A 15,622-nucleotide genomic window follows, 5' to 3' on the forward strand; every position below is an offset into this window, starting at 1 on the left:
TCTTGAGACATCTCTTTATACAAATACTTATGTTAGAGTTCCACCAAGAAAAAGTGTGAAATTCAAATGAAGTAAATGAGTGAAATCTAATGTAAAAAGCTGTTGGCAGTATTAGAAGAAACCAACAAGGAATAGTAAGGTATCCAGGACTAGCAACAACAAGGAGCCATTACTATCTTTAAAGCTGAAGTACAATTGGAGGGAACATGGCCATAAACCAACACAAAGAGCTGTAGCAGTAGAAAAAGACCACCAACAAGAGCTGAGGGCTTTGGTGGAGGAACTGTGTGTTTTAATCATCAACACAAAGCTCAAATGGAGGAAGCTGAGGGAATAAATATCCTGATTTCAATTTCTTCCTGACCTTCAAATCCCTGAATAGCATCCATTAGCTATGCCCAAGGAGAAGCCAGAGGGAAAGAGCCACTGGTTGATTCAGTCTGTAATGTTCCGTTTTACAGGGCACAGAGCAGAGTGGACATGATGAAAATTAGATAAGGAAAGGCAAGTGGAGAATAGCCATCAAAACAGTTAACTCTCTCCCATTAGTGGACATTTGGGTTTTTCCAAATATTTGCCTTTAAAGGGAAATAATAAATATTTTTTACATGTCTTCTTATACACCTGTGTAAGTCCTTCCAAGGATGTATAATGAGAAGTGGTGTTTCTGGGCAATACTGTATGCACAGTTTCATTTTTAATATATACCATTAAATAGTCCCTTGATGACATGGGAGTTCATGACCACAATCATTTAATTGGTAAACAGAAAGAATATCTTCAGATATCTAGTCTTAGGAGATACTTACCAATTAGAGTGAAGGATAAATTGCATTACCAAATGGAAATAACTTATTGGTGCCATCCTTTCTTCTGGGTTAGTGGATCTATGAGTAGCAAGGAGTGTAATTATCAGATGGGAGGAGCACTGGGTGTCATCCTTCTAGGGCATGTATCCCATATGAACCCAGGAATACCTCATCAACATCTTAGTCAATAAACCTACACTTTAAATGCCACGTCATTTGGACTTTGTTTTGGGGTTCCAAGACTGGAATCTCTCCCTATCCCACAAAGCCAAGGAACTTTCTAGCCTAGATCTTGTAAAATACATATAATGTCTCACACAGCATATGGGCTTTCAACCCAAATAATTTATTTAATCTGAATTTCCCTGATTAATAGTGAAGTTCAGCTTTATTCATACTCATTTTTTATTTTAAACTTCTTAAGTGTCTTAAAATACAGACTGCCTCTATGTCTTATATATCAAATACTTTTATCAGTTAGGGTCCTACCAGGAGAAAATACCCTGTTAAAATGAAGTAAATGGGGAAAATCTAATTTATGAAGGTATAGTGCATTTTTATAAATAAAATGTAATCTGACTGTAGTTTTTCCTTGGGTTTTGTCTGAAAAGATCTGAAGGGGTCACTGTGCCTCAGCACATTTATAAAACACTGGGCCAAGTCAGAAATATGGAATTGATGAAATCGAGAGGTCCTGCAGAACATTTACAGGAGTATCCAGTCTGTTTTAGAAACTGGTATCATCAGTGATTGATTGGAACCAGGTTACCCACCTGTTGGTTCCCTGATTAGTGTGTTAAATAAATAATTGACACATGATCATATTATATGAGTTAAGTTTCTAAATTTTTGAAAATTATCTGAAGGTCTCCAAGATATCCAAGCGGACTCACTTCCTGGAGCCAATAAACTGTATTCCCCAAGGAAAGCACCTCATGGGATGTTTAAGCCCAGGCATGGCTATTCTTGGTTCCCATATTCTTGGAATATGGACTATTCTTGGAATCCCAAGCATTTATCTTCACTGACACTCTGATCTTTGTTTTGTTTTGTTTTTCTGCTTTGGTGGTTTTGTATGTTTAGTTGTTTGTTTCTGGTTCTCGGGGAAGTTTGGTTCCAATCCTGGTTTGCACAGTGATGATAGGTTCTTCCTCATTGGTGGCAATGGAGATTGTAGCCATGGTTTCAGGATCTTATCATTTAGTGATCTCTCTTGGGACGGTGGGGACCTATTCTCTGTCAGATGAGAGATGATAGAGAATTTTATTTGATAATTGGTTTTTTTTCAACCGTCTTTTCTCCATTTTTTTCAATCTGCTTGTCTAATTTCCATTGGAAATAGAATTTGTCTTGTTATAATTGAAAGTATAATAAAAATTGCATTAGAGAGCCAGTGTGAGATTTTGTGTACAGTCTATACTTTTAATTTCTTGGTAAATATAGGTCTTGATCTGTGACTGAAATTCTATAACTGAACCTACTAGTTTTATATGTGACTATGTTTCTGTAATTAAGGAGCCTTTTCTTCTCACTGTATGAGTGTGAAATATTTTCCTACTTCAAGGATATATTAAATAAAATCTAAAGATTCTTAAAGGAGTTCTGTTAGGATTTCTTTATGGAGATTAGTAAAGGCTGACTAGAATCCAATATTCCTCAAATTCCTAAAAACTAAAGAAAACTGAATTTCTACTGTCTTATAGATTACGTCTTTTTCAAAAGAAAATTCTCACAGAAATTACAACTCAGAGTAACTTTTCTGTTCTTTCTTTCTTTCTTTTTTTTCCTTGAGGAAGATTAGCCCTGAGCTAGCATCTGTGCCAATCTCTGTCTACTTTGTATGTGGGACTCTGCCACAGCATGGCTGGTGAGTGGAGTAGGTCCATGCCTGATATCTGAAACCGCAAACCCAGTTGACCACAGCAGAGCCCGTAAAACTCAAACCACTCATCCACGGGCCCTGACCCATCAGAGCATTTTTATATAAGATTCCAAATTCAAATACTCAAAATAAATTCTTGGACAAGAGACATGTTTGATAACTTTTTTTTTAAATAAAATAGCTCTAAGTCTTCTCCCTGATCTTATCAGAATGGAGTCTGCAGCAAGCATTTAAAATTATGGAAATGTAAAATGATGTTTTCAATCAAATGGAATTATAATTCTGATAGTTTTATAGTGAGTCTACTGAAATATAACTTCTAAGATCCTTAGTTGTTTTGAGGATTTGGTTAGTGTTAATAAAGTAATTCGTGGATATTCATTAGATAATTTTTAAATAAGACTGAGTACTGAAACATTAGTCATGGTGTGTGTGTGTGGGTATCACTTTACTTATCCCTTTATAGAGTGTCCATATCTTTGGATCTTGTTAGTAAATATGTTCAACTTTGCTACTTTAAGAATAACATTCACTACCTTTAAGAAGGTGTAAATATGATTATGATGTTTGTGCCAATAGGGGGTTATGTTTTGAGTATTCCTGAGCTTTGTCAGTCTACTAAAGTAATTATACGACAAACAATTTTCAGTTACCCACCATTATGTTGACAAAGACTCTCCTTGACCAGATGCTAGTCAGCCTCCTCTGAGGCCTCTTCTCCACTAGGGGTCAGCCTTGGGCCCAGCCTTGCGGGGCTTGCATCGTCCAGTTTTACCAACAGCCCTGCCCAGTCAGTTTAGAGAGAAACCCTCACCTTTGAAATCTGATAAAATTCCTAACTCAGTCCCTATTCTTGATATCTGATCACCATGGCCCGTCTTCAGACAGAATCCTGTTAGGTCAGTTTGGAAGAATTCTCCCTACCCTAGGTGTCTCCCTTCGTAATTTTCATCCACTGACTCCTCCCCACCATCTGCTCTTTGGCTATAAATTCCCACTTGTTCTAATTATATTGGGAATTGAGCTGCCTTCTATACTGAGGTTTCTTTTCTGCTATTTCAATAGTTCCTTATTAAAATCAGTTTTTACCACTTAAACTGCTGTCAGACTTTTTTCTTTTAACAGAGTACTGCCTATAAAATAAAAGTTAGTTACTTTCTTAAAGTCATAAAATATGTGATCAATTATAGTAAAAAAAATGATTGACTATGCAAGGTATTAGGATTTTTTTAACAATGGGGAAAAAAGGATAGATTTATCCTAAGATAAAATGTCTAGTTATTCCAGCAGCTGAAAGAGGATAGCAAAAGACAAAACTCGATGTAGATAGAAAACCGCAGAAGTTTCAAGAAATGAATTTTATTTGCCCCAGTGCTAGTTGTATACATACCATCAAATAATGACCCTGAAAAGAAGCAATGATATATGTTAATATTTTAGCAATGTTTGTACCACTCAACGTTGATGGATTTACTTTTGAAAATTTAGGAATGCTTTACCACCAAATACTGTATTGAAGCAAGACTAGAATTTTGTTTTCTCTCTGTTAGAATAACATCAAAATTTATCCTAGTATAACCAATCTGCTCTTGACTAAAGGTAGTAAATGTTATTCTTTACCTTCTGTGATCTTCCTAGTTGGCAGAGATTCTTTAGCTCACAAGAATAATTTTTGTGCTTTATTCTAACTTTACCTGCACTGTCATTTTAAAAATATAGTTAAATGACAATGACAGAATTAAAGTCCCTTCTACTGTTTATTTTAAAGACATTTTCACTCCGACAAATAGGCAACTATGCAACAACCATTCTTGTTCTCAGATATGTATAGTACATAAACAACTGTTGTGGGTTGGTTTGTGTCCACCAAACAGATATGTTGAAATCCTCACCCACAGCACCTGTGAATGTGACTATTCTTGGAAATACAGTGTTTGTGGATGTAGTCAAGTTAAGATGAAGTCATACTGAATTAGGGTAAATTGGGAGAGACTTCTCTCTGTTCTGACTGCCTTAAAATAGCCTGCCCTCTTACATTTTTCTAAAAATTAATTCCAATAAATATTATTCCTTAGGAATTGAGGCTCAAGATTATTATAATCATTGGGTTTAAATGTAACTCTCTCTTTGGAAAAGTGAATGTTCCTCACTCCTCAGTGAAAGACAAAATAGACTTAATATCAGTGTGTATAATCAAATCAAGATAGGACAAACAAGATCTCTCTGAGTGTGACCATCAGTAATGAACACCAATAATCAGTGAAGGCTCTTCACAATACAGGACTCACTTAAGAGATTTTATGGTAATTCACTAGCTCTCTGCATACTCTCCTCATTGCCACCTTCATTTCTTGATTCCTGAATGTGTAAATGAGAGGATTCAGGAAAGGAGTGAGAACTGCATCAAAGATGGCCAGAAACTTATCCAAGTGTATAGAGGGAGATGGCCAGGTATAGACAATTATCAAAGGACCAAAGAACAGCACTACCACAGTGATGTGAGCTGACAGTGTAGACAGAGCCTTCGAAGAACCAACTGAATAGCGTTTCTGAACAGTGAGAATGATGACAATATAGGAAATGACCAGTATGAGGAAGGAGCCAATAGAGATGAACCCACTGTTGGCTGTGACCATGGACTCTAGTTGGTCAGTGTCTGTGCAGGCAAGTTTGATGAATCGAGGAAGATCACAGTAAAAGCTGTCCAACACATTAGGACCACAGAAGGGTAAATTTACCACAAAAGCCAACTGAACCATGGAGTGGGTAAGGCCAGTCATCCAGGCAGCTATTAAAAAGAAGATGCACAGTTTTGGGCTCATGATGGTGAGATAGTGGAGAGGCTTACATATGGCAACATACCTGTCAAAAGCCATGGCTATGAGCAGCACCACCTCCACACCACCAATGACATGAATGAAGAAAATTTGAGTGATGCAGCCACTAAAGGAGATGACTTTACGCTTTCTAAAAAGGTCATAAATCATCTTGGGAGAAGTAACAGAGGAAACTCCCAGGTCAATGAAGGAGAGGTTGGCCAATAGGAAGTACATAGGGGAGTGTAAGTGAGGGTCAGAGGTCACAGTGAGCATAATGAGGGAGTTTCCCATCATGCTTGCCATGTAAAATGTGGAGGAGAACATGAAGAGGAAAAGTTGGATCTCCCAGGAATTGGTGAGTCCCAGGAACACAAACTCTGACACCACAGAGCGGTTCACTCCATCCATTGGCTTTGTTGGCATTGCTACCTGAAGGAAGACAATAAGAGAAAATATAAATTATAATGATTATGCCAATAAATTAGAAGAGAGGTCAAAGTCATGAAAGTCTATTTGTACTTTAGCATTAAAACTGACAATACACTCCTGGCCCCTGAAATGGGATCACAGCGAAACTGGTGGCTGTCATGTGGAAATGTTCTCTACCACCTAGTCTTCTCTGCATTTAATACTGTCTTCTTCCAGAGTTGATGCTGTGATACCACTTATAAGGTTCAAGATGGTCCACATGATTAACAGGAATTCAACCACAAACCTTTTGATTTTTGGTTCCAAACTAATATAATCTGGCCCTAGTTTCACAGAAATAACCAGTATTACAATCTCTTCCAAGCCTATAAACCTTAATCCAGTAGACAGACCTCTCTTCTTTTTCTTCCCAGTCTCCACCTCTGGGTTCACATTCATCTTAAGTATTGCTTCAATGTTTACCATATCTATGAATTCTTACTTTACTATTACTAGTGTTTATTAATATTAGTATAATCAACAAGTTGTCATCACATGTAATACCTCTTTTCTTCCTCCCAGGGTACTATGATGTTCTTCATGAGACACAAGATTGGTCAACAGGAGTTATAGGAATTCAGCCCCAAATTCTTTTGATTTTTGGCTCAGTATTAACACAGCCTGGCTTCAGTCACACAAAACTCTTCACCACCTCTCAACTTGTCCATCCACATCCAAGATTACAAGCCTTATTCCAGTAAATAGACCTTTCCTCCAGACTCTTGACCCCTAGAATATACTTATTTTGAAGGGTTATGAAATTTTAACCATATTTTTGAGGTCTGTCTTTATATTACCAGCATTTATTTTGCTATCTCTTGTATTTCCTACACTGAGTACAGCTCTAACGCACCAAGTAGACTGTAAACTTGTTAAAGGCAGAGATTATGACTTATTCATATTTAGATCCCACAAAGCAGTGAAAAAGTGGTCCACGCAGAGGTGCAGGTCCATGAATTGTCTGTTACCAGTTTGTATCACGTTAGGTGCAGAAATTGAGAGTTAATGTTTAGAAACTTCTCTAACAATTTTACATCATGGCAAAGCCCAAGTGTATGAGTTCGTTGTTTCCTAAAGTATCAGTGCATGAAGGATTGGAAAAAAAAATTGGCTTTTCACCAAAGATAACTTGAGAAGCCCTGTCCTAGAGTGTTTAACATACAATGTGAGAAGCTTAAATCTATGAAGGGCATCATGGTGTAGTGAAAAGCATTTTTTTCTAGACTCTATGTTAGGACTTATCACATTACCATGCAAGTTGAGCTTTATTTAGATTCTTTAGCCACTGACAAGTTGATATTGGGCAAGTTCCTTAAATTCTTGAACCTCAGTCTATCTATGGAATTGCAATTAATAATACTAACTTCTCAGAGTAAGGTGTAGGGATAAAATAAAGTTTTGAAACCATGTATACAGTGTATATGTATTAATATGGAAACATTCAGTAAATGTTAATTTTACTTCCTTTTCTTTGACTTGCTCATAGTCAACACATGAGATAAGTGAATGGATAAAAATGTAAAATGGTATTGGCCAGGAGAGAGCATCAAACTTCCACGGATAAAGCTATTTCAATAATATATTATGATTATCTCCTTATACATAATAAGAGATTATAATATTCATAATCTTATAGAGATAAAATAAAAACCATCTTGTGCAGATTAAATATATTTGCCTCAAAACACACTGCGTTTCTTTCTAGCACTTACTACAGAGGTAATTCATTGATTCTTTGTTTGTTCTCCTTCGCAGTGAGACTGAAACTCCCATAAAGTTAAGGACTACATCTATCTTGTTACCCAACGTATGCTACAACTTGGAATTGCACCAGGGACATAATAGGGATGCATAAATATTTTAGGAAATAATATTTGCTGCAGGATAGGAGAGGATGTATTTTCATGATTAAAAATACATAGGAATATGCCTAATTATGTACTTAAGGAAGATAGGTAAAGAAACTGTGCATAGTTCCCAGGAGACAAAGAAAAATAAAAATTAAGGGATTATAAAAGTGATGAAGAATTAGGGAAAAATATGAAATAAATGAGATAAAAAGGGCAAGGAGGGCCGGCCTGGTGGAGCAGCGGTTAAGTTCTCATGTTCTGCTTCGGCCCGGGGTTTGCCAGTTTGGATCCTGTGTGGGGACATGGCACCTCTTGACAAGCCATGCTGTGGTAGGTGTCCCACATATAAAGTGGAGGAAGATGGGCATGGATACTTGCTCAGGGCCAGTCTTCCTCAGCAAAAAGAGGAGGGTTGGCAGCAAATGTTAGCTAAGGGCTAATCTTCGTCAAAAGAAATGCAACAAAATAAAAAAATAAAAGGGCAAGGAAATGAGGAAAGTATGTGCATTACAGCAGCAGCAGAAGAAGAAAGCTTACTGTAATTATAGGTAGTTTACGAGGTATGATTTGCATGACTTTCTGGACTCATTCTTGAGAAATTCTATTATTATAAACAGCTTTTAGTATTACATCTCCGGTTGTCTTTTAAGTGCTAAGGCTCTTGGAAGAGTTTCTCAATAAGCCCTTATTAGCTCTGCACATAAGCTGTAAATTTATTTGCCTTTTGGCTCTCAAGTCCCTGTGAACTAGGTAAGAACTTGGAATTTTAGGAAAAGCGAGTTTAAAGCAGAACGAGGTATAAATGTGGAACCTATGTATACTAAAACGAAGCGAACGTATCCATTCAAATGACAGGAAATAGAGAAACTTGAAAAGTTTGGGTCATCACAGTTTTAAAGTTAATTGAGACAGAGTCAGCATTCAAATCTTAGTCCAGAGCAAAAGTCATAGAGAGGTTTCAAAATTAATGCACAAGGATATGACATTTATTCAACTAAAAGTTGTCAAATACCCATACGGAAAAACTCCTGAATGATGGTGTTCTGAAATCATCTTCTCTTATAGATTGGCTATGCTTTGAAATAACTTTTCCTAAACATATTAATTATACCCATACTTTCTTAACTAATTAACTATTCATGATGCAAGAAAAGAAGGCCTCTTTGCCTTCTGTTGTGATTGATCCTTTCTCTTGATCCATATACAATTGATTAATCCTCCAAACAGATTCCCAAACATTTCCTCCTTACAGATGAAGGAAATATTGGTAACTGAGGTTCCAAATAATAGTCATCAAGTTGAAAGGGATTTACAGACAGCTGTGAGGTTTGAACAAATTACTAATCTAAGTCATTTGCCCATATAAATGTCCTCCTCGATTTAAAAATATTCTAAGTTTAACATCTCCCTCTGCTCAAACTTTCTGCATTTTTCGCCTTCAAATTCTTGCAAAACTTTCTTTATACTAAGGAAAAATTCTGCCTCCTCTAATTGAAGACCACCTCAACTTTCACTTTTTATAACTGGGAAATATAAAAAGTTTTACATCATTTTCAAATAACCTTGTATTTTACAAAAATGCAACACATTGTCACCCCTTAGCTTTCTGTTTGCAGCATTCAACAAACTCTATAGCTTTTGTATTTTTCTCTTAGGATCTCTTTCTCACTTACTCCCTTCCATCCAAAAGAATTTTAATTTGTTAGCCTTCTCTAAACCTTTCTTCATCCTACTTACAGCTTATAGGTAAAATTAATACAAAACACCCTGATTTTAAGCCACATAAAAAACCAGGAAAATTAGTTCAATCTCCTAATAGTTTTACGTATTTTTTTATTTTTCACATCATATTTTAAAATGACATTGTACATTGGAAATTATTTATTCAGCTTTGGATTTTTTGGTCTTCAAGTGTTATTTCTATTGAAATGTCTATGAAATCCTTTTCCATCTTGTAAACTTGAAAAGTACCCAATTTGCTTCCCTTTTCACAGATGATCAGTTTATGCTTGTCTTTTTTAAAAAGCTAATGGAGAGAAAACTGAAATTATCCTTTTTTTAAAAAAACATTTTCGTGTTTCATCATTTTTCTTGCCTGTCTGTCAAGTGGCAGAGGGTAAGAATCATTCACTTAATCAGCATTGGGAACAGAGGGATTGATTGCAACCTATGCTGAATCCAAAATATTACAAAGCCATTTGACTTTTTCTAATGTCTTTCACACTACCCTAGGTACAATGTGATTCTAGCTAAAAGCCAAGGTCAGTTAACCTTTTCCAATATGTGAATAAACTTTTTTCAGAGTTATTTTTCTGTACCATTCAATTCCTTATCCTGGACACTATCTACTTTGCTTTAGGATAACACTCATGCACTTAAGGATATGACTCATATTCATAGCAGTTCCAACAACAAAGTCATGTCTGAAACGAAAGCCACTCATTGCAGGGTTAAATTTCTTTCCATCTTTCCCATTTACCTGTAGAAAGAGAACAGCATTTTCAGAAAATCTGAGATTTTCCTGTGTTCTCCAACACAAAGTGCCGTATAAAATCTTGCCATAATGAGAAATAAAGTCAATTAAACCTCAAGAGGTCAGTGACCAAGTGACTCTGCAAAAACATGATAGTTGAGAAGGAGCTCACGGATCAGGAGACTTTACCTCTAGAGAACTATTTGGTCTGACCAGAGCAGACAAAGGATCTAAAAACTCATAATAAGCCTCTAGAGAGGAAGAAGAACACAAGAGTAGAATATCTTTGTTTAATATCTTTGTACTATTTTGTCAGAAATTTTATAAATATTTGTAATGACACATTAGAATTAATCTCTGAAAATAGGTAAACATTAACTCAAAAAATTAACTATAATCATCTTGATAATCTCCAAAAAAGCCAATGTGCTTAATTTTTTAGTCAAATTTAAATAGTAGAGGAATGTACACAAGACTTCATTTTTATACAATCACATATTGAGTAATTATGGATGCATACAAAGATTTAGCTATTCAGAAGTTTATTCCAGTGAATAAAGCTTAAAAATGAAACAATTGAAATATAAATTAATTGACGATAAATTTTAAAAATTACAATACATCTATAAAGTCAAATTTTGTGAAGACATTAAAAATCAAGTTCAAACTCTATACATTTAAATAAAACAATAATGCACTGTTCAAAGATATTCTGGGTAACAAAATAGCATGTATAGTACATTGCTGTGCATATGGTAGTCCCCTTATTTGTGGGGGATACATTCCAAGACCCTGAGTGGATGGATGAAACCATGATCGTATCAAACCTGATACATATACAATGTTTTTTCCATACACAAATATCTATCAAGTTTAATTTATAAATTAGGCACAATAAGATATTAACAACAGTAACTAACATTAAAATAGCACATTTATAAAAATATACTGTAATAAAGTTACTGTAGATCTTAGGAACATTAGCTTAGGATTATTTTTTATTTCATTGAGGTCACATTGGTTTATAACACTGTGTAAATTCAGGTGTCCATTATTATATATCAGTTTCTGTATAGACTGCATCGTGCTCACTACCAACAGTCTACTTTTTATCCCTCACCATACATATATGCCCCTTTACCACTTTCACCCACTGCTCCACTCATTTTCCCCTCTGGTAACAACTAATTTGTTCTCTTTATCCATGTGTTTGTTTATCTTCTGCATATGAGTGAAATTATATCCTGCTCATCTTTCTCTGGGTTATTTTGCTTAACGTAATCCCCTCAATATCCATCCATTTGTTGCAAATTGGATAATTTTGTCTTTTTTACGGCTGAGTAGTATTCCATTGTAAATATATACCACATTTTCTGTATCCATTCATCAGTTGATGGGCCCTTGTGTTGCTTCCAATTCTTGGCTATGGGTAAAATGCTGCAGTGAAGATAGGGGTGCATAAGTCTCTTTGTATTGTAGACTTCAAGTTATTTGGATAAATACCCAGTAGTGGGATAGACGTATTATATAGTATTTCTATTTTTAATTTTTTGAGAAATTTTCACAGTTTTCCTTAGGGGTTTCACAGATTTGCAATTCTATCAGCAGTGTCTGAGGGTTCTATTTTCTCCACAGGCTTGCCAAAACTTGTTATGTTTTGTCTTCTCAATTATAGCCATTCTGACAGGTTTAAGGTGATAGCTCATTGTACATATGTTTTGCATTTCCCTAGTAATTAGTGATATGGAACATCTTTTAGTGTGCCTATTTGCCATCTGTATATATTCTTTGGAAAAATGTCTGTTCATACCCTTTGCCCATTTTTGCTTTTTTTTAGGATGATTAGCCCTGAGCTAACATCTGCTGCCAATCCTCCCGCCCTGAGCTAACATCCATGCCCATATTCCTCTACTTTATATAGGATGCCTGCCACAGCATGGCTTGACAAGCAGTGCATAGTCCGCAAACAGGATCTGAACCAGGGAACCTGGACTGTGGAAGACAAACGTGTGAACTTAACTGCCGTGCCACTGGGTTACTCCCCCTCTGCCCAGTCTTTGATGAGGTTGTTTGTCTTTTTTGTTTTTGAGTTGTATATATTTTGGAAGTTAACCCCTTGTAGGATATATGATTTACAAATATTTTCTCCTAGTTCGTGGGTTGTCTTTTTATTTTGTTGAGGCTTTCTTTTGCCTTGCAGAAGCTTTTTAGTCAGATGTAGTTCCATTTGTTACTTTTTTCTTTTGTTTACCTTGCCTGAGTAGACATGGTATTTGAAAAGATGCTGTTAAGAACAATGTCAGAGTCTACTGCTTATATTTTCTTCTGGGAGCTTTACGGATTCAGGGTATACATTCAAGTCTTTAATCCATTTTGAGTTATTTTTTTGTGTATGATGTTGGATAATGGTCTACTTTTATTCTTTTGCATGTGGCTGTCCAGGAGGATTGCTTTGGCTATTCAGGGTCTTTTGTGGTTCCACACAAATTTTAGGATTATTTGTCCTATTTACATGAAGAATGTCATTGGGATTCTGATTGTGATTGCTTTGAATCTGCAGATTGATTTAGGTAACATGGGCATTTTAACTATGGTTAGTCTTCCAATCTGTGAGCGTGGAATATATTTCCATTTCTTTATTTCTTCTTCAATTTCTTTCCATAATGTCTTATAGTTTTCAGTGTATAGGTCTTTCACCTCCTTATTAAGTTCATTCCTAGATATTTTATTCTTTTTGGTTGTAAATTTAAATGGGATTTGACTTCTCTTTTTGCTAGTTCATTATTAGTGCATAGAAATGCAACTGATTTTTGTAAGTTGATTTTGTACCCTGCAACTTTGCTGCAGTTGTTGATTATTTCTAATAGTTTTCTGGTGGATTATTTACGGTTTTCTATAGAAATATATATAATCATGTCATCTGCAAAAAGTGAGAGTTTTACTTCTTTCTTTCTAATTTGGATACCTTTTATTTCTTTTTCTTGCCTAATTGCACTGGCCCCAAACTCTGGTACTGTGTTGAATAGGAGTGATGAGAGAAGTTACCCTTATCTTGTTCCTGTTATCAGAGGGATAGCTTTCAGTTTCTCACCATCAAGTTTGATGTTGGCTGTGGGTTTGTCATATATGGCCTTTATTAAGCTGAGGTAATTTCCTTCTATACCCATTTTATTGAGAGTTTTTAAAATCATAAATGGATGTTGGATCTTGTCAAATTCTTTCTCTGCATCTATGGAGAGGATCATGTGATTTTTTAAATTTTGTTATTGTAGTGTATCACATCGATTGATTTGCAGATGTTGAACCATCTCTGCGTCCCTGATGTAACTTCCACTTGATCATGGTGTATGATGCTTTTAACGTATTGCTGTATCCAATTTGCTAATATTTTGTTAAAAATATTTGTATCTATGTTCATCAGTAATGTTGGCTTATAATTTTCCGTCTTAGTGTTATCTTTGTCTTATTTTGGTATCATGGTAATGTTGGCCTCATAGAATGGGTTAGGAAGCATTCTGCCTCCTTCAAGTTTTTTGGAATGGTTTGAGAAGGATAGGTATTAACCTTCTTTGAAAGTTTGGTAGAATTCTCCAGAGCAGCTACCTGGTCCTGGACTTTTGTTCTTTGGGAGGTTTTTCATTACTGCTTCAGTGTCTTTATTTGTGATTATTCTTCGGACTCTCTATTTCTTTTTGATTCAGTCTTGAGAGGTTGTATGAGTCTAAGAATTTATCCATTTCTTCTAGGTAATCCAATTTGTTGGCAAATAGTTTTTCATAGTAATCTCATAATCCTCTGTATTTCTCCAATATCCATTGTAATTTCTCCTCTTTAATTTTTAATTGTATTTATTTGAGACTTCTCTTTTTTTCTTATGGGGTCTGGCTAAGGGTTTGTCAATTTTGTTTATCTTCTCAAAGAACAAGCTTTTAGGTTCATTGATCTTCTCTATTGTTTGTTTAGTCTCTATTTTATTTATTCCTACTCTAATTTTTATTATTTCCCTCCTTATGCTGATTTTGGCTTTGTTTATTCTTCATTTTTGTTCCATTTGGTGTAATTTAAATTACTTATTTGAGATTTTCTTCTACATTGAGTTAGGACTGTTTTGTTATAAATTTCCCATTTAGTACTGCTTTTGCTGTATCCCATAAGAGTTGGTATGTTGTATTTTCATTTACATTTGTCTCCAGGTATTTTTGAATTCTCCTTTGATTTCTTCAATTATCCAATGGTTGTTCAGTAACATGTTGTTTATTCTCCACACATTTGTGAGTTTTGCAGCTTTTTTCTTGTAACTCAGTTTTAGTTTCATAGCATTGTGGTCAGGAAAGATGCTTGATATGATTTCAATCTGAAATTTATTTAGGCTTGTCTTCTTCTCTAACATGTGGTCTATCATTGAGAATGTTCCATGTGTAAATGAGAAGAATGTGCATTCTGCTGTTTTCACATGTTCTATATATATATATATATATATATATATATATATATATTAAGTTCATCTGATCAAGTATTTCATTTAAATCTAGTATTTTCTTGTTGAATTTCTGTCTGGATGATCTCTCCTTTGATGTAAGCAGGGTGTTGTGATCCCCTGCTATTATTGTGTTACTGTTAAATTTCTCCCTTTAGGTCTATTAATAGTTGCTTTACATACCTTGGTGCTCTTGTGTTAGGTTCATATATATTCATAAGTGTTATGGCCCCTAGGTTGAAAGTTCCTTTTATCATTATTTACTGGCACTCTTTGTCTCTCATTGTCTGTTTTATCTTGAAATCTGCTTTTCTTGATATAAATATGGCAACACCTGCTTTCTTTTGTTTGCCATTTGCTTGGAGTATAGTCTTCTATCCTTTCATTTCTAGCCTATGTTTCTTTCCAGCTGAGATATATTACCTGGAGGCATCATGCTGTTGAGTCTTGTTTTTTAATCCATCCAGCCACTCTATGTCTTTTGATTGGATAATTCAATCATTTACTTTTATAATGTTTATTGATATATGAGGGTGAATACTGCCATTTTATCTCTTGTTTTCTGGTTGTTCTATATTTCTACTGTATCTCATTATTTGTATTTCTGACTGCCATTTCAATTTGGTGATTTTCTGTAGTGGTTTCCTCAGTTTTCTCTTTTTTTCTGAATTGTTGCCCTGCTCTGCTTTTTCGTTTAGTGGTTACAGCGAAGTTTGTATAAAAGATCTCACAGATGAAATAGCCCATTGACTGATAGCCTCTTATGTCCAGGAGCCTAGGCAGGTTTCATCTCTTTCCTCTTCCCTTTCTGAGTTATTGTTGTCACAAACTATTCCATTTTGTC

At 35.3% G+C, this 15,622-nt stretch overlaps 1 protein-coding gene across 1 annotated transcript; it reads right to left on the reverse strand.

Annotated features, from left to right (window-relative positions):
• Window positions 1–4,979: 4,979 nt before the first annotated feature.
• On the reverse strand, window positions 4,980–5,918 carry LOC106833432 (olfactory receptor 4F3/4F16/4F29-like). The gene has a single exon (XM_014844623.3). It carries the CDS (start codon window positions 5,916–5,918, stop codon window positions 4,980–4,982), a length of 939 nt encoding a protein of 312 aa, XP_014700109.3.
• Between the last annotated feature and the right edge of the window lie 9,704 nt (window positions 5,919–15,622).

The sequence above is a fragment of the Equus asinus genome, chromosome 2, assembly GCF_041296235.1.
Source record: "Equus asinus isolate D_3611 breed Donkey chromosome 2, EquAss-T2T_v2, whole genome shotgun sequence".
NCBI classification, from domain to species: Eukaryota; Metazoa; Chordata; class Mammalia; order Perissodactyla; family Equidae; genus Equus; species Equus asinus.

Excerpts from the sequence above, each read along its gene's own strand:
- LOC106833432 (XM_014844623.3), bottom strand. The coding sequence starts at position 5,918 with ATGGATGGAGTGAACCGCTCTGTGGTGTCAGAGTTTGTGTTCCTGGGA.